This window comes from Paramormyrops kingsleyae, chromosome 19, assembly GCF_048594095.1.
Source record: "Paramormyrops kingsleyae isolate MSU_618 chromosome 19, PKINGS_0.4, whole genome shotgun sequence".
Lineage (NCBI taxonomy): Eukaryota > Metazoa > Chordata > Actinopteri > Osteoglossiformes > Mormyridae > Paramormyrops > Paramormyrops kingsleyae.
In genome coordinates, this window is record NC_132815.1 from 6,545,874 (window position 1) to 6,566,800 (window position 20,927).

General features: G+C 44.4%; 2 protein-coding genes across 2 annotated transcripts in view; both read right to left on the reverse strand.

Moving 5' to 3' along the window:
• Positions 1 to 4,583, reverse strand: part of slc35f1 (solute carrier family 35 member F1) — a 69,998-nt gene extending 65,415 nt beyond the window's left edge. The window contains exon 1 of the mRNA XM_072702840.1: positions 4,121 to 4,583. Within this exon, the coding sequence (XP_072558941.1) occupies positions 4,121 to 4,230 (110 nt within the window). The 5' untranslated portion in view covers positions 4,231 to 4,583. The remainder of the gene's footprint in view (positions 1 to 4,120) is intronic.
• An 8,338-nt stretch (positions 4,584 to 12,921) lies between these two features.
• Positions 12,922 to 20,740, reverse strand: nus1 (NUS1 dehydrodolichyl diphosphate synthase subunit). The gene is made up of 5 exons (XM_072702788.1): positions 20,172 to 20,740; positions 18,748 to 18,879; positions 17,135 to 17,290; positions 15,292 to 15,391; positions 12,922 to 14,765 (listed from the first exon to the last, which is right to left on the reverse strand). Exons 1-5 carry the CDS (start codon positions 20,536 to 20,538, stop codon positions 14,675 to 14,677), a joined length of 846 nt encoding a protein of 281 aa, XP_072558889.1. The 5' UTR covers positions 20,539 to 20,740; the 3' UTR covers positions 12,922 to 14,674.
• Between the last annotated feature and the right edge of the window lie 187 nt (positions 20,741 to 20,927).

Genomic DNA, 20,927 nt, shown 5'->3' on the forward strand with positions numbered 1-20,927 from the left:
TACAGTTGGGCAAAATCATTAACACAAAGCCTAATTTACAAAAAGTGTTTAATATGTCATGTAACTTATCGAATAATGTACTGAAAGTGAAAAACATTTACCCATCGTAAAGTCGAAATATCATTACACGGACCGTCGTAACTAAGGGGGCTTCTATATTTTATTGACCATACCAAGAACAGTCATTTTATAAGCTGTCCCTTTTATTAACATGGGAAAGACTGATACAGGGAAAGAAAAAAAAAAAAGCGGAGAGTAATTGAGACTAAGGATCTTTGCAGGAGAGTAGCCTCTCTGTGTTAACATCTCACACCGTAATTCTCCTGTTACTGGACTGTTTTTGCCTGAAAGGCAGGGATGAGATTATGCCTTAAGACAGTGATCCTGAAGGTCACGCCCTTCCCGTATCAGGATACTGACCATCAGTTACAGGGCTTCCATCTGTTCCTCTGATTCAGCAGGCAATCATTCTACGTTTCACTCAGAGTAATTGTAGGAAAACAGCTTCCAAAGTGACCCTGTCAATCACTGAATAAGCATTACAACCTCAGATAATACAAACCAGCGGTAGCTAATCCAGCGAGGTACAACCAGGAGGAACTCTTTCCTCTATTTTTAAGTACGAAACAGGTAACTTTGAAATATCACATTGCTATTATTTTATTGCATTTTAAAAACACATTTTCTCTGTTCTTTAGAAAAATTAACTATTGTAACACTGTAAAATGTATTATCCTTCCTTAGCCATCACTGATAAAAACAATTTCCTTTTGGATATTTCAGCTTTCACATGGATAGCAAAGTCCATATGGTTCTAATATTTAGAATTTATTAAACAAAATGTTTTGCACTGTGACTGTGATCCTCTCAACGTTCTGATTTATTTTCCAAGGTGTTAGACAGTGTTGCTGGTGCCACGTTGCAATCTGTGTGCAGAGACCATCAAACCATCAGCCAAGGGGCTGCGGCCTGGAAGCCGTCCTGGCTCAGTCGTCCTGGCTCAGTCGCCCTGGCTCAGTCGTCCTGGCTCAGTCATCCTGGCTCAGTCATCCTGGCTCAGATGCTGTCAGTCGCACTGAACATTGACAATCTCCTCTGCATGTAGCCATTCTTCAAACACAAACAGGCAGCGCCTGCACGTGTTGGAAGGAGCACGAAGGACCAGGGCTAATTGTTGACATACTATTGATTCTGTCAGGAATTAAACTCATTGATAGCAGTGCTTGCAATTAACGAAAGAAAACAGACCCGGCTGACTAAGTTATTGCCCATTCGCCAGGCCAGTTTATCCAACAAAAAATTCACATTCCAGTTATTAAAATTTAAGTGATCACTGTCTTTAAGGAAAACAGCTCCCACCTGAAAATACTGAGAGACAGTGTATCATCAAACTTTGCTACTGTCAATTTAAATGCTTCCACTGAGTTTCTGATTTTAATCTGACCACCCCCCTTTCATCAATCCATATTTGTCCATCCCCAAATTAGAGAATATATTGCTCTTTTTTTATTTAATTTTTTTATTAGGCTTTCCACATAAACCCACGACTTCCACAACATGTTCCTTACCCCCACTGCGGAGTACGTGAGCCTGATGTGATGATTACTGACCACCTGCTGTCCTGTCCACATTCAGTGCAGCGTTAACTGCTTGGCCCCTTTAAACTGACCCACTCCATCTGTTTGGCATGAGATGAGGGAGATGCTACCTGGTTACATCACAGCCCTGGTGGAGGCATTCGGCGACTCCATCAGTGCTGGTCCAAAGGACAATACTGCAGTCCCTGAGTGATAAACCCTGGAAGCAGCTGGTCAGACACGTCCACGCATCAGCAAGATGCATCTGCTCCTGGTCAGGTCACTAACAATAGCGGGAACTATTTAAATCTACGCAGGACTCCACTTTGAGATTTGTTTCCAGTGACTGTGCACAATGCCTAGGCTTTAAGGTTGAATGTTTTCATGGCTCTGTAGTGCTCACTGGAGCGGACGGATCAACAGTGCGGTCCGCGTCAGGCCTTGGGGTGCGAGCATGCCCACCCGGCGCCGCTCCTAGCAACGGCCCCCGGACAACTGCGCCACGCACTCCCGCCCCTACTCACACAAGGGGTAGGCGGAATAACCCCCCCCCCCCCCCCCCCCCCCCGCCTAGCCACCCCCACAGCATTAGTCTTAAAACTTCCAGACGGACGACACTATCGGAGCCCACAGCGCTTTCACCTCACGGGCATTGTTCTTGGGACAAAGGGCCCTACCCCCATGAGGACTGGGGCCGGCAGATGGTACAGGAGTGGATAGCGGAGATAGCCGAACGTCAGAACACCAGCTGTCGTCCACCGCGCCCATAAGCACTGCTGGACCTTCAGGCGCAAACGTCTGGGCAAACCCACATTCCCCAGCAGTGACCCGGGGGGGGGGACCCCAATCATGATGCACCCCCCTTCCCTTTATCATGATAACACAATCACAAGAGAGACAACAGCACTGCCCCGCTTATACAAAGACAAACAGGCTCTCTAACAAGAAGAAAAGGCCATACCCTCGGTCAGTTAGTAAGGGTGGGTGTGTCGTGTTCATGCACTGTGCTGAAGCCAGACTAGTACCACGGAAAGCTCTGAAACAAATTTTGCGCTGCATTATTTTATCCAGTTACCTCCAGTTGTTTGCAGTGTGTTTTTCCTATCCACCACACCATACCGCTCTTTCAAAGTTTCCGTAAATTTACATGCGACGCCCATAATCAACGGATTTCAACCTGAGAACAGACAACAAACTACCGTATTTTACTGAGAATTGCACAAACCAATTTAGTCAAGCGATGCCTATAATTTCTGATGCCTGTAAATAAATGTTCCTCTCTGCTAGATGAACTCAAGCTTTAAATATACTTAAAGCAATGACTCAGGAAAATCGACGCATTAGCCTTTTTTTGAAAGACAAGGGTTAATAATCCAGCATTTTGGAGTCCCTTCAGACAGGGTGAATACATACATATAAAGTCCACGCTGCTGGCAGGAATGAACTCGTGATTGACAGGGGCAGACAAAAGAGGCGCGGTGCGCGTTTGGTTGCGCTCTTTTATTTGGAGCCCTAATCAATTCTGTCTGCCCTCGCACCCGGGCAATGCCATTTCAGTTTTTAACAGTTTTAAATCCACGGGTGAAAAACGAATGTAATGGGTCTAAATCAACATTCTGCACAAACCCGTTGTTTAGCTACCAGATTTCATATATCCGATTAATTCTGTTCTCTACGCATTGGTTAAGAAAGGGGAGTATGAGTGGCACGCTGATTTTGACCATCATGACTGTTTTATGGATGTGCAAAAACAACCACGAAACAATGTGGACAATAGCCTTTATTACAAAATCAATCTCTAGTCTGAATCTGCCCAGTCTAAAAATGCACGTATGGTATAAGTGCCTCTGTTCTCAACGTTGACGAAAGAATTAAATAATCCATGTCATGTGTTCAGAAGCCAACAAATTAATAGTACAGATCGCCGTGCGCGTGATGAGTATAGATTATTTTTTATTAATACTTGATTATTGGCATTATTTTTAAACGAACAATTTACAGCCGTCATTAGCAAAGACAGAATGTTGTTCTACTAGTCTATGTCAGACTTTGCTTATTGCTGCACAACAGGCAAACAAAATAATACACTGTTCTCTTTTAAGCAGAAAGGTGTGTTAATGTCTCACACCGATCACGATTAATGTATCTATATAAATTGCGATTTACCCTGTGGATGCCATTAACATTCCTGAGTGGGGGGGATGCCTCATTTGCATATTTTTTATATATGTGCCTAATTTTATATTACAAGTCGTTGTTGAGTTGCAACACATAACACGAAAATTTCCATCATACGGCTCAAAAATGAACTCCCGTTTACCATCCCTGCCTCGGCGTAGTGTCACGGTATATTGTAGATGACGTTTTGATAAACGTGCACAGCATTTTAAACTTGTGCAAAGTGGGTATTATTCAAAAGGATCGGGCACTGGAGTATGTGCACGTTTCGGGTGTGGATCGGCCAATCTGCCACCTGTTCCGTGGAAGAATTTCCCCGAAACCAAACCCTAATGGTACGGATGAATTGTGGCCACCCTTCTTACCTGTTAAACACTTTCTTTATCCTCTGCAGCAGTGTCGGCGATTCCGTGACCGTCTCGGGCGGAATGGTTTCAATGGTCGTGACAACGTGATTCTGCTCTTCTGGAATCATCGTTGGAGTAAAAAAAAAAATGAAGGGATCAGAAACGAGGGCGCATTCTGCTCCGCGCGCAGACGGAGGGGGTCGGGATACTTCGCAGGGGGGTTAGATCCGAAATCTCCAGGTTACCGACGAGCAAGCTTAGCATTCCGTGCTTCGCTGATATATGGAGACCTTATTCCCAGGAAAAAAAGAAAATATTTTAAAACGGTTCTGGTCTAGAGGAGTTGCGGCGGACTCATGCACAGTGCACCTGATTCCCGTCACTGGCCTGATCTTCGGACGGATCTTTGTCTTTCCTTATTCGCATTTTCTGGATGCCCAGTTCGGACTGCCGTGATTGCTGGAAGACGTTTTGGTTTTACTAGGAGGTGTCCGGTTCCCCCAACAGGGGGAGCTGTTTTACCCAAATCCCTCTTGCAGTTACATATGGGGAATGTAGTGATGGTTGATGTAATTTTGCTTACAATGGAGCGCTGTATCGTGCACAAAGACAAGAACAATACCAGCAAATATGGATATTAGGCTATTAAGTTGTTTTAAGGTGATCACAAATAACTTGAGGACCCTACTTAAGTGCCATGTCAAATTATGTTTTGCATCACCAACCAAAGCTTAATATCCCCAAATGGATGTTCAAACCCCATTAGCTATACTCCCTCTTTTTAAAGGGTCAGTACTGCCCTACAATCTGAAGCTCCTCTGTGGCAAAATGAGCCACAATACTTGAACCGTAGTAAATCAGTCAGAGACATGTCCTGTAGCTACAATTCTGTTCAGACTATGACTGCTGCCAAACAAATTAAGTTTAGAATTTAAACTTATAGTGCACAAAAATTATTTTCCAGGTAAATGCTTACTTTAGCTCAAACATGTACCAGAGAAATACCTGGAAGGTGAAGGGTTAATTATACAATAATGCAATTACTAATTTACTAATGTCTAATAACACAGTGTCTAATATAATGCAGACACTAGAAAAGGGAACTGATACTAGGCCTGTAGGATGAGGTGATCTCACTCCATGAAGTTGGGAGAAATCAGGAACTGATAGCAAGAGAACAGGTCGTACCAGGTCGTACCAGACACCAGGAAGACAGGAACCCATCAGATAACCGATGCTTCTTTTACTTTTGCATAACAAAAAGGGGGGGGGGGGGTGGGACATGTACTCACTGGTTAACTAGAGCAAATGTTGAAATATGTTGTAGTCATGTAGATGGAAAAGTACAGCAAAGGGGGGCCACACTCCAAAAGGCCTATAAAGACCCAGAGCCGACACCTAGGGTTCGAGCTTCTTACTGTACATGCTGAACGTATGTCAGATGGTCGCTCCCTGATTGCAATCTGAATAGAGAATAAACTGGTGACTTGCAACTACTCCTCGACTGTGCAGTGAATCTCTTCTCATCAACGGACCCGGCGGAGTTCGACTCCAACAAAGGTTTAGGGATGTTCACCTATATTTATTTTCCACATATGAAGGAATCTGTTAATGGAGAAAATACCTGCTGGACTGTATTAAGAGTTACGCAATATAAAAGAAATACTGTCTATTTATTTAACCCAAAACATGGTATCATGCAATGGAATTAAGTACTACTGGATGACACAATAAGATAACATGCATTATACACCCTGACCACAACAACCACATGGATCAATGGTCTGGCTGGTGGTGGTCATGAACCGTGCAGCTATTTCTGCATAGCTAAAGAACAGAATTATATTAATGGGTGTGATTATTAGTCTAGTTCAATTGGTCTTACTTCCAAGAACATTAATCACATGTTAATGTGCTTCTGCCTATAACAACATAAACATTTCTATTACTAGGTAGAAATCGCCATTTTAAAGCTTAGAATCAAAATGACAGCATTCAGATCGAAAGAATCAACATTTCAGCATCAATCTGCACATCCTTAGTGGGAATCCAGAATTAGTAGTTTAATTTTTACCCCTTACTGTGATTTAACGCGTCGTTCATTAAATCTTCAATTTCCCAGGATTGCTCTCCCATATCTCTCCATCAGCTTTGGTGAGGAGGGGCCTTCAAGCATTAATTGCCGTTCGAAATTTCTTATCTCAAGGCTGCTTTAAGAAATTCACACGATCTACATGTGTGCGCTGCGGAGTTTCATGTTTCATTGCTATGCTGGAGCTGGGCTTGGTACTGAGTCTCTATGGGCAAAGCATCCTTCACAGTGTTGTGTAATGTGGCTGAGATATTTAATGTCACAGCATGTCAAAAAAAAAACACAAAAGCTGAAGCGAACTGAAAACCACTAGACAATTATTTCATATTGCAGTTCTCAACATTTTCCCACTCAGAGTTGATAGCCATTATAACTCATTATATTAAACATATTCAACGTTAGCCAGCATGTGGTAACACTGGTCTGCTTTTCCATGAACTGAGCAAAATCTGTGAATGATTCTCAGTCTTGTTATATGCTTTTGATTCCAAGGAAAGATTTTTGCTGCTACACAGTTCAGTCTTGATAGCAACCTTATCTATTTAAATCATCCTACAAGATGAAATTATGCAGCAGTAGACCAAGCAGCCTTAGTCGAAAGCTGACAGTGAAATTTCCCTGACTACTGCAGCTGCAAACATTACACATATGAACTATTTTCTGGGTACCAGAACCTTCAAAGACGACCCTGTTGCAGCTTTGCGCCATGAATTATGAAAATGCAAACCGACATGAGAGGAATTTCTCTGAAGGTTGCATAGTAAGACGCCAACTATGATCCCTCTGCTTTTCATTTAAAAACAACCAAAGGTAGATGGATCTGAGGACTTTATTTATTTTTTTACATTGTTGACCAAATGATCGTGAAGCCACACACACATCAAAGCACTTTAATGATGCATATGTAAGTTGGCCCGTCCCTATAGGGTACTTTGTAGGCTCCTTTGTGATATATACCAGGGGCATCAGCTTGTCTAACACATTCCGGGCCCTTCTTATCAAAAACCACATTGCCTAGCAACCAGTCTGCCCTGGTTGTTGACAGAAGTTTATCCAATCAATCCGTTCAGCTGGTGCTTCATCTTCAACACCACTCTATCTACAGATATCTGTCACTGTTTTATACTATCCAGGTGAAAAGGTGAATATCCCCATTTGTAGTAATTACCTGCTGATATTTTATAGTATTTTACCCAGGAAGAATCGCACAAGGTAAACATTTAAAGAAAACAGATTTTTCTTCTGCAGATCTAGTTTAGAACATTAGAGGGAAATTAAACTATGAACTGAACAGCACATGAAGTTAGAAATGACATGACAAATTATTTTGAGCAATACAAACACTCAGCCTTAGAAAAGCAGCTATTTTATTTTACATCATCTTTGTCTTGATAATGACCCAGAGCTTAACTGAAAATAAAAAATACCAAAAAATCTCCCTGTTTGCAGAGGGGAGCTTTCTGTCACCGTGTTACTTAGTAAAAACTTCGAAAGGGAGTCAGTCAGCACCATGCAACTGCAGAAAGAAGCCTGAGGAATAGCTGTGAGCAGATGGCTTTCCGCTAAAACAAAGGAGGCGTGTAGAGGCGCGAGCGACGGTGGGTGGACAAAGTAACGCGACAGTGATATTCCTGGACTGAATATCCCACGACGTTAGCGAGGAGAGGACTGGGCTATTGTGCGATTCAGAAGACATCTGCCCAGGTTTGGCCAGGCCTAAGAGAAAACCACAATAGCACAGAGTTCTGTGCATTCAAAAAAAAAAAAAAAAGGTTTAAATATTCTTTAACACCTCCCCCCGCCCGCATAAAAAAAGACTTCTATTCCATTTGAGCATTTAGAAACCGATTCAATTCCAGTGTGTTTATTTCCCTCTGCAGGAGAGAGATAACATAGTCTTATGTGATTATTTCTTGCCTCGTGTAACATGCTGCAACAGATTAAAAGCTGGCAATCGACATGTGAAACGAACGGCCTTTTTATAGCTGTAACATATCGCTAAATGTTACACTCTGTTGACTGCAACCATCTGCTACAACTACTCAAATGTTTCAAAATCAAAAGTTAAAAGAGAAGTCTCAGCGTTTGATTATTCTTATACGTCATTCAGCTTGTAGAAGCAGGGTAAGGATACAGTAGGGAGATCTGCTTCCATGAAAGGATGATATCAAAGCCCAAGTACTTCCTCCTGAGAAGAAGGACACTACCTTTGATTCTTGCACCAGAAACAAACTAAATGAGCGCGTTCCAAAATGTATGAGTCACCAATGAACCAGACAGCATGGCATTATTGAGCCAGATCCCAGAATGCCCTGCATGTGATACCGCCCCAGGGGTTCAAAACAAACCAGCGAGAGTTTACCTCAGTCCCGGTATATTGACATCGAGAGGAAAAAAAAATAAAAAAATGAGTACCTTGCGTTCAAAATATGCACGTTACTGATCGAACTTCATCGGTGCAGGAAATCAGTCATGTGCAGTTTCAGGTGATAAATTAGTCTGATGTTTATATTGCTGTTGAAGATGAAATGTGAATATTTATTTATACCGCATGAAGTAAAACCAGGACAGCAACAACCCCAGGAATTCATACATAATACCTGCAGCACTTTGAAATCCAACTGAAATCCAAATCCAAAGCTACTAAGAGCTAAAAGACACGCAACTTGCATTTTATATACAGCAGGGGCATCAGGGGGTAATGGGTGGGCTGGCAGTCTGGGAGCTCAGCACTTCATAGGGGCCCCTGAATGCAAATTCTACCTTTCACCCTAGCGAGGGGTCCGTAATTTCCAGCTGTGTCTCTGAACAGTCCTCCCTCTCTATGGTTAATCTGTGCAAACTGGGCCTTAACCAACGGATTCGGGGGGTGTTATTTTGTCAACAAGTTCTGTTAAATGGGCCTTTTGGGAAGTACCATCAAAATTTTTACCCTGCAATTCTCAGCCAGCTCACTGTTGTCTGTCTCATTCTGATCATTTGCCGTGATTTGCATAGGTCTGCCCAGGAAGAAGCACCACTCAGAAACCTGGTAGCCATTTCCTGATTCATACCCAGGAGTCAGGTAAATAAATGCACCCTCTTGGTCGTGACAGTGAGATCGGGGCTGGGATGCACGACAGCAGCCCTGCTTTGGACGGCGTGGCATTTTTGTGTACAAACACACATCTTCCCCAGCTGCCTCGCTATGTTGTCATGGAAACCCGTGACCAGTTCCAGCGACTGCATTCAAGGCCTGCGTTGCCAGTCTGTGGCGGTACCAAAGCTGACACCGCCCCTCGCACCCACACCCCCAGCACAACCCCGCTCGTTGTCTGGTTTCCAACATACAGGGAAGCAGTTTTAGACCTGCCCAAGAAAAAAAAAATCAGAACCTTGATGAAAAAATTTCACCCTGCCTTTATGTCTACCATCTCAGGATCTCTAAGGCAATGACACCAGGTTCATCTCTGCCGTCTCTGGTACATCTTAAGTCAGAGGGAGAGGAACCACATGCTCTGTGCTTTAAGGACACTCAGTGGAAAAACCTGTTTCATGCTTAAGACGGAGTGAAAATTTTAAGGCCAATTCATGCTTCACTTTTCTGTCCGCACTTCAGGTAGACATCTGCAGACGGGGTGCATGCGGCCCAGAATGTTTTTCTGTCCGGCAGAGATCATACACGTTGCCTGCACGTGTGCAAGATAATTGGCTAGGTGTTTGCCATAAATAGCCAAAAAATAGGTTGTAGTAGAATTGATGTAGGAGCTGCAGAAGCATCTGAATATTTAATTTTTACTGTACAGACATTACGCGGTATTTTCAAGTGCAGCACTATGGCATTTTGGAATCCTGGAGATAAAATTCACCACGCCTGGGGGTGGGGATTGCGTGTCCCAGCTGATTTTGCCATAAGGATTTGAAAATGCTGTATTACTTTAGTACCACCCAAGCCTAGACTAAAATTTAAAAATGTTCATAAAGAGTTCACCCATTTTACTACATTGGTTGAATTTGTGTTTATTGCAATATATCTGCCCTCTCCTGGTCTGGTGGAATATCACTGCTGCACCAACTGCAACCATCCGTGTCTGCAGCCGATTCCACCAGCATGACTGTCTGCAGCTGAAAGTGCACATGGAAAACTGAAGCATGGACTAGTCTTTACTCTTCAGCAGGATTCCAATCCAAGGCAGGACATTGGAGGTCCAGACTATGGACTTGAATCCTAGCCAGATTCTAAGGAGATGCATCACTGTTCATAAGTGACCCCTTTGTTAATTGAAAAGGTTGGGGGGGGTGGAATCCCCAATTCAGCTGATGAAGTACAAGGTTGGGGGGGAATCCCCAATTCAGCTGATGAAGTATTTCCTAGAGGCACTTCCACAAACCGAGCTCAAGGGACCGATTCCTCAAACTGTCATTCGCCCTCCCATCTTTAATTCATGCTAATTATTACTTTAATCTACCTTAAGGTTAGAAGGACATCCGGCTTAGGAGAACCAATCTGAACCCCCCCCCCCCCCCCCCCATGTCTGTGTGCCACAGTCTAGCCTTTTCCTCCAAACTAATATGGTATGAAATGCATCCGGTATCAGGAGGAAAAACATACGTCTGAAAACGTTGGTGTCATACGATCGGAGTCTTACCAGCCAAAGGATCACTCATGTTTCAGTGTCTTAAACAGAAATGTGAGAAATGTGTATGTGACCCGTGCATTTTATGAATATAAAAACTGAGCCAAGATCAGTCTTACCCTGCAAGTTATATACATCCCAACTTGTATAGCAAAAGCGCATAGTTAACATGAGAATATAGATCATTCTCCCTTCCGTTAGGAAAGAAGGATTTAAAATCCTGTATTGATGAGTTTACGGATTAACTCTTTCAAAAGCAGAGAATTGCACTGCTGTAGCTGCTACGTCGTGAAAACAAGGGAAATCTTAAGGCGAAATTACTCCGAGGCAGATGTTCCAATTTAGATAAGACTAGACAAAGGAACCTACTAATAATATCAGATGTGGCCACTAGATGGCAGACAGCCTCCAATATCAACCAAAGTTTGTTGACTGAAGTTTTGGGTAACTTTAGGGCTCCATTTTCATTCAAAAATAGAGTTTTCAAACTAAAACAATCTCCATCCATACAGGCGTTTTAAATTTACTGTTCTAAATATGTCTATTCTGTGCAATTTTCTTTGAATTTTTGAATGCTAACCAAGTGTGCACAAGTCTATCTATATTTAAGCTTTTAGAATATTAGAATAATTCACAGATTTAAAATATAAGTTTGGATCGACTAGTATCAAAAATGCAAGCGGTATAAAAACAAAAACATGCAACTTCATATGATACACAAGAACATTTATAAATTTTAGCCAGTTTCCTTTTTAATATCTAGTTAAAGTGGGCACATGGATATTTATGTATATTTAAAACCTTGATTCATTAAACCTTTACACATTTACAAACACACACAAAAATGAACAAATGATCACACTAAACACCACATTCCAGAATGCAGCTCTCAACCTCAGTCACAGCGACTTTGGCACTGCTCGAAGTTCTCACATCCTACTTTGCTTGTTTGTGTACTCCTGCACCAGGGTTTAAAAAGAAAATAAGCATATGGACAAGCTTTGGAGAATTTTTTCTCTCTTTTTAAATCAGATCTCCATTGTTTTTATGTCACCAACATTAGTGACTAGCATACAATACACGTCTTAGCAGATGTGTGGACCAGCCCTGTGGGGTTGCTGAAGGTGCGTCGCGTGGATATGACCACACGGTGGCGCCCTTTGCAGAGTAAGGGAGCACAGACCCAGGAATGTAGGGTCACGGTCACGCCCCACAGCAGGGGTGAATGATATCACTGATTTTCATTTTGATTCAATTTCGACTGGATCCAAGGTTGGCCTCACTGACACCGATATTCAATGCCTGCTGATAAAGCTAAGCAAGTGGGGGGGGGGGCGATCGTTGCATTTCCTTAGTGTCTGGGGCCCCTTACCCTTCCTCCCCCTTGCAGTAGCTCAGGTCCTGCTCTGTTAATGCATGGCCTTATCCTGGCTGACACCCAGGGCCCCCCCCCCCCCCCCGCTTACAGGGCCCCTCCAGTCAACAATCAAAGAAAATAGGGGGGGAGAAGAGGAGGTGGGGCTTGACTTTGTTAACAAAAGAAACATTTCAATTTCCGAGCTAAAAATTAAAAACTGACATTTTAAAGTTAGAATTGATTCTCGAAATGAAAGCACAGCCCCAGCATCTTGAACATCACCATCACAAAAAGCACGTTTTATGGGTTGAAACAAGACTTAATAAAATCAGTTCAGGTGTGATTTTTCTGGAATGTCTGATATCGTCCCAGTCGCTTGACCTCCAGTGAGTGAACTAAGAAGCTGCTTTAAAGGCACATTACCAAAAAAAAAAAACGTTTTCATCAGTGGAGTTTGTTTATCAGCGGGTGGTTTGTGATACTTAACGAGAAAGATGGAAAAGGCAGATGAGTAATTTACTGAAATCGAAACCTATAGAGAGAGTTCACTAAAGGGTATCTATCAGCTCTGATGAGGACAGGAATGATTGCCTTCAGATGCAGTCACGATTTAATATGCAATAAGCTTTCACCATCAGCGTGAGGATAGCAAAGACGTAACGCTCTATGAACAGTCTTTGCGTATAGGCATGCAAGAGGTATTCACACTGCATGGAGACTTTGAAAAATGTTATATCTTCAAGAAGGGACACAAATCACATTAATCATGGAGGCGATTTATTTGCTTACATGTTCTGTCCATTTTTGTCATGTATTTGTAACTTCTCCAATTAGACCTCTGCTTTAATTCGATGGTTGGCGAAGACCAAATACAATGGAAGGCAACTATTCATGCATTTAATCCGAACCGAATGCTTCTGTGCATTTATCATAGACAAACAATTCAAAGCCAATTTCAGATTTTAGCTATCCTAATAGACATGCCTTTGGTCTCGGCCAGAAGCGTCTTCCCTTAAAAAGCGAATGGCGTACTACGAAGAGTGACACGGATGTCGAGGTATTTATCGAAAATAAAAGCGTGACAGGCCTAATGAGACACACCGCGTACAGACAGAAGCACCTGTGTCGGAAGACCAGACAGAAAGTACGCAAAAACCGTAAAAATCAAGCTGCTACCGATGGGACCAAACCACGCCCCCCCCCCTACCCCGCCTCGAACACCCTCCGATTGCCGTTAAGCCAAACCGGCTGCTACGGAGCCGTACGGCTGCTCACGATAAATATATTAAAAAGTATGCATGTATTCCGATCACGACAATGCAATTACATGAACAATTACAAAAGCCAGACTGCGCACCACTTCACATTACCTCTCCCCATATTTTGAAATCTAGTTTCCGCCCCTTGTTAGTTTAACGGGTAACAAGTTAGAAACATACTGTCCAGGGTGTCCTTCAACATGACACAGAGCAGAAATACTTTGTCTTTAAGGTTATGGGAGTGGATAGCCTGTCGATGCGACGGCACGGCCGGGGGTATAAGCGTAAGCGTTATGCAGCATAACGAGAAATTAGCTGCCCAGCTCATCGAACCCACTTCTTACCCGTGTCTGAACGTGTGAACAACAGAGCAAATAGGACGCATGGACTGCAACCAAAAATGGGGACGAAATACAAACTGCGTTATGCTTCTATCAGGTTTTAATAAGTGCCACGAATTACAGGCAAGACGCTATGACGTTAGTTACTGTCGCACTGGCTCGGATGACCCATTTTTTTTAAATAAACGGTGGCAAATAAAAGATTTCTGCTCTTTCACTATGGACGCCGACGACAACGAAGAAATGCGCAGGAGAGCATGCGATAAAGGGAAGAGGCAGGTCCGAGTGCTGCGAGGCACAGATACTCGCTTCTGTGATAAGACACTGGACGGCTGGGATTTCATCGCCCCCGCCGGGCTGAGACATGCACAGCATTCACCAGTAGGCCTAGTGCTCTTGTTGTGGGACTGCATGGACAATCCACCTGGGACGTCAGACCGGACGGGAAAAAAAAAGCAAATAATTTGTAGAACACGTTTACAAACGGCTGCTTCTTCATGTAAATGTTCCCGCAGGGCATGTATGACGTAATGTGCCTTATTTGATCACAGAAAGTTCTCTTTATCGAGAGCACCAAGGTATGTTGAATGGAATTCTAATTTTGCCATTGAAAGACATGAAATAGACCCCTCCCCCCCAAAAAAAGCCTATATGAAGTGTGTGTGCCATACTGCTGACCGTCTTTCCAGAATTTTCCCTCTTTCCAAACCGATTCATTCCAGTCAGTGTCCGCTCCCCTTTCGAGTCACTTTCACACCGGAGAGTCTCTGCCTGTTTTGGGGAGCGAATCCAGGCCGTGGAGGCAGGGGGGGGGCAGGGGTGTAGGGGGCAGAGATGTGACAGGAGGCGGGTGCTTGCGGCTGCGGGGGCTCCACTTCCTGTCACAGCCGATGGGCGGAGCCACGCCTCATTTGCCCAGCCTCTGTTCGCAGGATGCGTAGCGCTGTAGTGCACTGAAAAAGTCCTCGTAGGAGACGTCCACGTGGGAGGGCAAGGAGCTGGAGAGGGGAAGAGTGAGCGACATGGTCTCACCAAGAGCAGCCGGGGAACGACCAGCACAATCGCAGAAACCTCATAAAAGCTTTGTGGCAGTGTGAAAAGGCAGATTATGCACCCCGAGTTTAGTTTTCATAACTATAACAGCTAAATACCGCTTTCATTGCAGAGATCTTTTCTGGTATGGGAAACTGGGAGATAGGAAGGCCAGTCGAGACTTGCCGGAAACATCTGTGTTCTACATTCAGTGACATGGCGCCCCTTAGTGGCAGCTGGATTATTTTCATATGCGGCAACAAAAAACAATAACAATAACTGTGTAAGAGATCCAAAAAAGCACGATACAGGATGCCTCATACAGTACAAATAGATGAATATTTTACTGGAGGAATGTGTCTTTCTGGTGTTTGTAAGATCTAGGCTCAGGGCCCGTTCAGTGAGCCAGCACAGCTATCTAGGCTATAAGGGCAAAAGTCTGGACACAGAAAGAAGCACTAAACTAGCACATGGTCCGGATGTGGTACTCACATGAACTCCGTCAGCCTGATGTGCCAAGGGAGGAACCCCAACGTGCTGTCCACTGGGCCGAACTTCAGAACCAGGTCTGGATCCGGAGTATGCTTTGAATCTGAACAACCCAGTGGCATAAAAACAACCAGGGAGATTAAAGATGAACTGGAAAATGGAAGCAGTGCAAGAAAAGCCACTTACAGTTTCCTCAGTGCCTACAGCATGGGAAATATTAGCTGGTGCCACACTCTGACCCTGGTCAATGGCCAGTAGCATCTGCATGAATTGGCTGTAAACGTGAAACACTTTGACCGCAATCAAACGCAATCGTTACCATCCACCACTGGAGCTGAGCGCGTGGAATCGAAAATACAGCCTGTCACTCCAGGGTCTATTGATTTTTCCCTCAACACGCTGAACGCTGCAAGCAATGGAATAGCTTTGCACAAATTCTTACAAGCCGAGTAACACCAAATTAAAAAGCAGCTATACCACAAGGTCTTCTGACTCACAAATTTCCGTACAATGCATAAAAAGTAAGTGTGACATCAGCAGTCCCCCTAACCACCAGCCCATTCCCAAGAACGACACCCACGTTTTTGCGCTGCATTATTTTTTTGTTTACCTACAATTTTCAATGCAGTTTTTATACAAACCCTCATGTCCAGCCCCCATGTCACAGTGTCCTGTGTTTTTACACTGGAAGTATTGTGAAAACCATCCCGCAGTCACCGTTTGCTCAGTGGTCCTGGAGGAATTCTCATATTACTGTTTACCTGTATAGGATTAGGGCTGGGCCTTAAATAAATTAATTAAATGATCTCCTGATTCAAATAGATCTTAATTTGCATAATCCAATATCTTTTCATAAGATCCAGGGATTGATTTTGTAATATGCCTTTTACAGTCTATGGCCTTTTCCCATGGATTTGCAACGCTTTAACCCTGTCAGTCTCATGTGACCATCCTTGTGCAACGAGTTCTGGCAGACAAAAACAGATAGACATGGCGGAAGCTGCTCCGTTGAAGATAGGGCAATTATGTGAAATATTTGCACTTATTATAGCACTATCGATAAAACAAAAAAGACGTTTATGCGTGTCGTCAGACACAAATCACTGCCGACAAATGCAATGCAATTTCAGAGCTTTAGATAATGGCCATAAAAATTCGTATGAACGTAAATTTTTTGGTACTATATGGACGTCTACATACGGCCACAGTTAGATAAGCAGATGAATAGATTAGTAGTACACCAAATTACTACGGCGATGCGCATTGCCCCTCGGGGACAAATAAAGTTATTTGAGTTGAATTGAATTGTGATGCCCAGAAGTTAGTAGCCCGGATCAATTCAGCATATCCTCGTTTGTTTATTATAAGTGGCAGACTTTTAACTACAAAAAGTACCACCAGACCATCAATGTCTTTTCACCTTGTTTATCCAGACTCTCTGTGGTGTGGCTACTGATCTGTCCCTTTCTTCACCGCCACTTCAGTGCTTATCGCTTCCATGATTTACCAAAACAGTCATGTGTGGCGTGCTCAGCTAACCAAATGTAACAAACATAAGGATTGGCCGAATTTAATTTTTGGGTGTCAGTCGATATGAAATCAAATGAAATGGAACCGGAAACTGAATCTTCACTTTGTGAACCAAATTAATTTGATTCAGATTCAGGAAATCAGTGGCCACAGGTGACGGCTTGTCACGTGACATCCTGTGGCCACAGGTGACGGCTTGTCACGTGACATCCTGTGGCCACAGGTGACGGCTTGTCACGTGACATCCTGTGGCCACAGGTGACGGCTTGTCACGTGACATCCTGTGGCCACAGGTGACGGCTTGTCATGTGACTACCTCTGAGCATGGAGTCCAGCATGTGGACATCGATGTCTTTGGAAGCTCTCTCCCTCTGCTCCACTGCTCTGCACAGCTGTCGAGCTGCCGCCACGATGCTGTGCTTTCCGTCGTCCGAGGACAGCACTTTCACCATGGCCTTGCACAGGAACGCCGCTGGGGGGGGAGGGGGTGTAAGATTAGGCACATGTGACATTGGGGGGCACTGAGCACAAGTCTGGGATACACCTTGGACAGGATGCCAGTCCATTTAAAAAATAAAAAATAAAAATCACTGTACCACCTTCTGAAAACTTTTACAGTTTAGAGGGGGGGGGGGGGGGGGGGGAGATGTTATTTCAAACATCTACTTTTCTACAGATATTTGTCATTACGCAGAACACACTCCCATCCATGAGAGTCAAGGGGAAATCGTCTCTGAGCCGAGACCGTAGCACAGAGGAGGGTAATGGAAAATGCTCTTTAGTTTATAGTGTGTTAGTTCCCTGTGGACTTTTGACCTGCTGAAGACAAACAGGGCATGGTTGGGGGGGGGGGGCAGTCGGTGAGTGCTGGGCTGCCTTATTTAGTCCCATGGATGCGTGACGTGGGGGCTGCGGCTCATGACCAGCGACATCGCGGGTGTGGCCCATGGCCTGCCGGCTTACAGACCTGCCAGCTTGCAGACCTGCCGGCTTGCAGACCTGCTGCTCAGCTGAATCATTGATGGACTCAGATGACAGCCCGTTCACGCCCTGCTTTTATCAAAGCGGGTTCATTCTCCTCTATGATCACTTTACTCTATGATGTCAGCATGCCCAGGGGGCGTGGGCAGCCAGTCAAGCTCGAACCCCCAGCTTTTTTTTCCCCTCCCTACTCTGGGGATTTTGGTTCCTCTCCTCTGTCACCTTATGGCGTTCTGTCTTTCCTCCTTCCACTTTTTATCCATATCATGCACTTCTTTGCATAAATGATGTACAGTCAGTCCCCGGGTGAAGAATGTCTGACTTAGAGACTCAAACTTTAGATGAAAATTAAGGTTAAATACAAGTAATAACCAATGTATGCACTATTTTGTGACTTTAATGAAAATTGCTAAAGGCGTGCAGTGTTTATCGGCTGAAGGTGCAGTACAATACCATGTGAAGTTACTCTATTACTGTACAAGTCATTATGTACTGTATTACAATTCCGACTTGGCTCTTGCTTAAAAGGCAGACCTAGGGGACAGATTGTTTGTTACCTGGGGACTGTCTGTAATAACGATTTATCACACACTAAAGTCCCAGTGTCGTGAAAGGCGTTATATAAATAAACTGAACTGAATACACAGTCTACAGGCTATACCACTGAAGGTAGCATGTTGCTAGTTATCCATCATTCCAGAGAGACTGGTTACACACCCCTATAGCATTGGCACTAATTAATGGCAGTTCCTGGCAGGCCTGTTGAAAAGGACATTAACGACTCTCTAAATTACAAGACCCTCCATCGAATCAATTTTCTGACCAGAGATCGACCAATATGTCCGCCAGATCGCCCAGGGCAGTCAAACCCGTCAGATGCAACTGTAATGAAAATAAACACCCCAACAGCAGAATCGGGAGCGGGCGTTTACAAATATCTCCACTTACTGTGATTCTCCTGTGTCTGGGTGCTGTCATTTAAAAACTCTACGGAATATTTTCCACTGTCGGCACCTAACAGTTCTTGCTGCTGCTTCAGAATTTCGTCCATCAGTCGGGAATTGTTTCTTCTGAAGATACCTGGGAAGGTGGGGAACGAGGTGACAGGGGTCAAAAAATCAGAGACAAATTGGACACTGTGAGCTACATTGACAAGCTATCATTTCAAGTCAAAGTGAAAACTGTGGCAGACAATCGGATGTGTTCCTACGACAGGGAAGCACAGGGGACAGCATTGATTGACCGATCTTTTCTTTTCCTCTCCCTTCATCTCTCAGACTTGTGTGCCGCACGGATTGCAATAACAATTGTTCCCCCCGCACACTCAGTGACTAATCATCTCCTATTAGCAACGAATGCTCCACAGAGTGGTTCACAGTCACAAGTACAGGAATAACGGTCTATTTATACACTCTTCAAAACCTTGCCGGTTAAAAACACAAGTCGAATACGCATTCGAAATTAGCTGACATCCAAAAGAAGAAAATTATCCTCCTTATAAAAGCAACCATGGTCACATTTCCTTAAAAACCACCTTACGAAATGCCAAGTATAAGCCACAATATCTGTGCAATACATTAAATTGTGCAACAATAAGAGCACTCGCCTGCAATGATTTGTATGCCAGGCATACAAGAAAAGCCAGTCCTTTCTGGACAGACTGTTAATACCTGAAACACACACAGGAAAATCCCAGCTGCTGCGTGAAGACCAGCCTACAAAGTGATAATCAATATTTATTCTTTACAGATTCAACACAGTGAAATAACAATCCTCTGATTAACCAGCTTAAACCCTGGGACAGTGTACTGTATACAGATACATTTTGGTAGATTATAGTTAACCGGGTGGTAGTGAACATAACCAAGGTGGAATTTAAGTGAACGTCAACCCAAATTACAACCAGAACTGGGCTCCAAGAAAAGTACTAGTAACTAGTAACCATCTCCATAATCAAGTAACTAGTAACGATTATTAAGAAACACTTATTCAGGACATTGTGGTAAAGGAATCTTGAAGATATTTGACTTAAATCTTAACTACACAACTGGTGCCACACAGAGAAGCGGTATTAATACGTTTGGTAACAGACCTGGGCGCTAAAAACAAGCTGATTTTAAGACACAAGAATAACACACCGTCTTATTATAAATAACAGCGTTACACACCGGTTATGAAATGGGTGCACTAAAGTATCACGGATTACGACTAATCTTGTTAGTTAAGTAGCGGGCCGCCGACTAGTTAACCGGTTAGGTAAATAAACCACTAAGTTACGGCTAATTATACGTAGGGTAACAGTGACAGACTGTAATCCGTAAACAGCGGGAATGAATGGGGTTACGGGGAAAGCGCCCGGTTAGCCCACTCACCCTGGTTATCGTAAACGCTAACGTAGGAGATGCCCACCGCCATGCACCACACCACCAGGTTGGCGATGTCCGCGCAGCGCGGCTCCTCCTCGGTTATCAGCAAGCCAACGTGCACCGGCAGCTTCTCCAGCGCCCGGCCGTCCGCCCCCCAGCGAGGGCGGCGGCAGCCCCGCCTGGCCGCCGGTGGCCCCAGCTTCTTGCGGCTCTGGAAGCCGAGGGCCACGGGCACGAGCAGCGCGGCCACCGCCCGCTTCCACAGCCGCCAGTTCCAGCTGCAGAGGCGCGCGCGGAACCAGGAGACGAGCGCTCGCTGGAGGTGGAGGATGGCGTGCAGAGCCCGCCACGCCAGCTCGTAGAGCAGCGCCATCGCGGAGCCTTTCTCGGGTTTATCGAAGCAGCCTTCACACGGTGTAATAGCAGCTCATACGGCACCGCATTCCAGGCCTTAACGCAACGAACGCGAATGAATGCGATTAGGCAGCTGCCATTGAATTTCACTGCCAACACCTCAAGCCAGCGGCCGCCATCTTTGAGCCGCTCAACTCTGCACTTTGAACCCGCAGCGTGACATGGAGCTCAGTCATTGGACCGCGGGAGCGGCGACCCCGCTGCGTAACGGGGCGGCCCGAAAGGGGCGCCGCGAACCGACTCATGTCTCCGTTTGGCGGCGGCGGCGGGGAAACGCAGGTTAAATTATCGCTTTGAGCGACTGCACTGAGGGCCAAACGTAGAACTGAGTGTCAAATTATTATTATT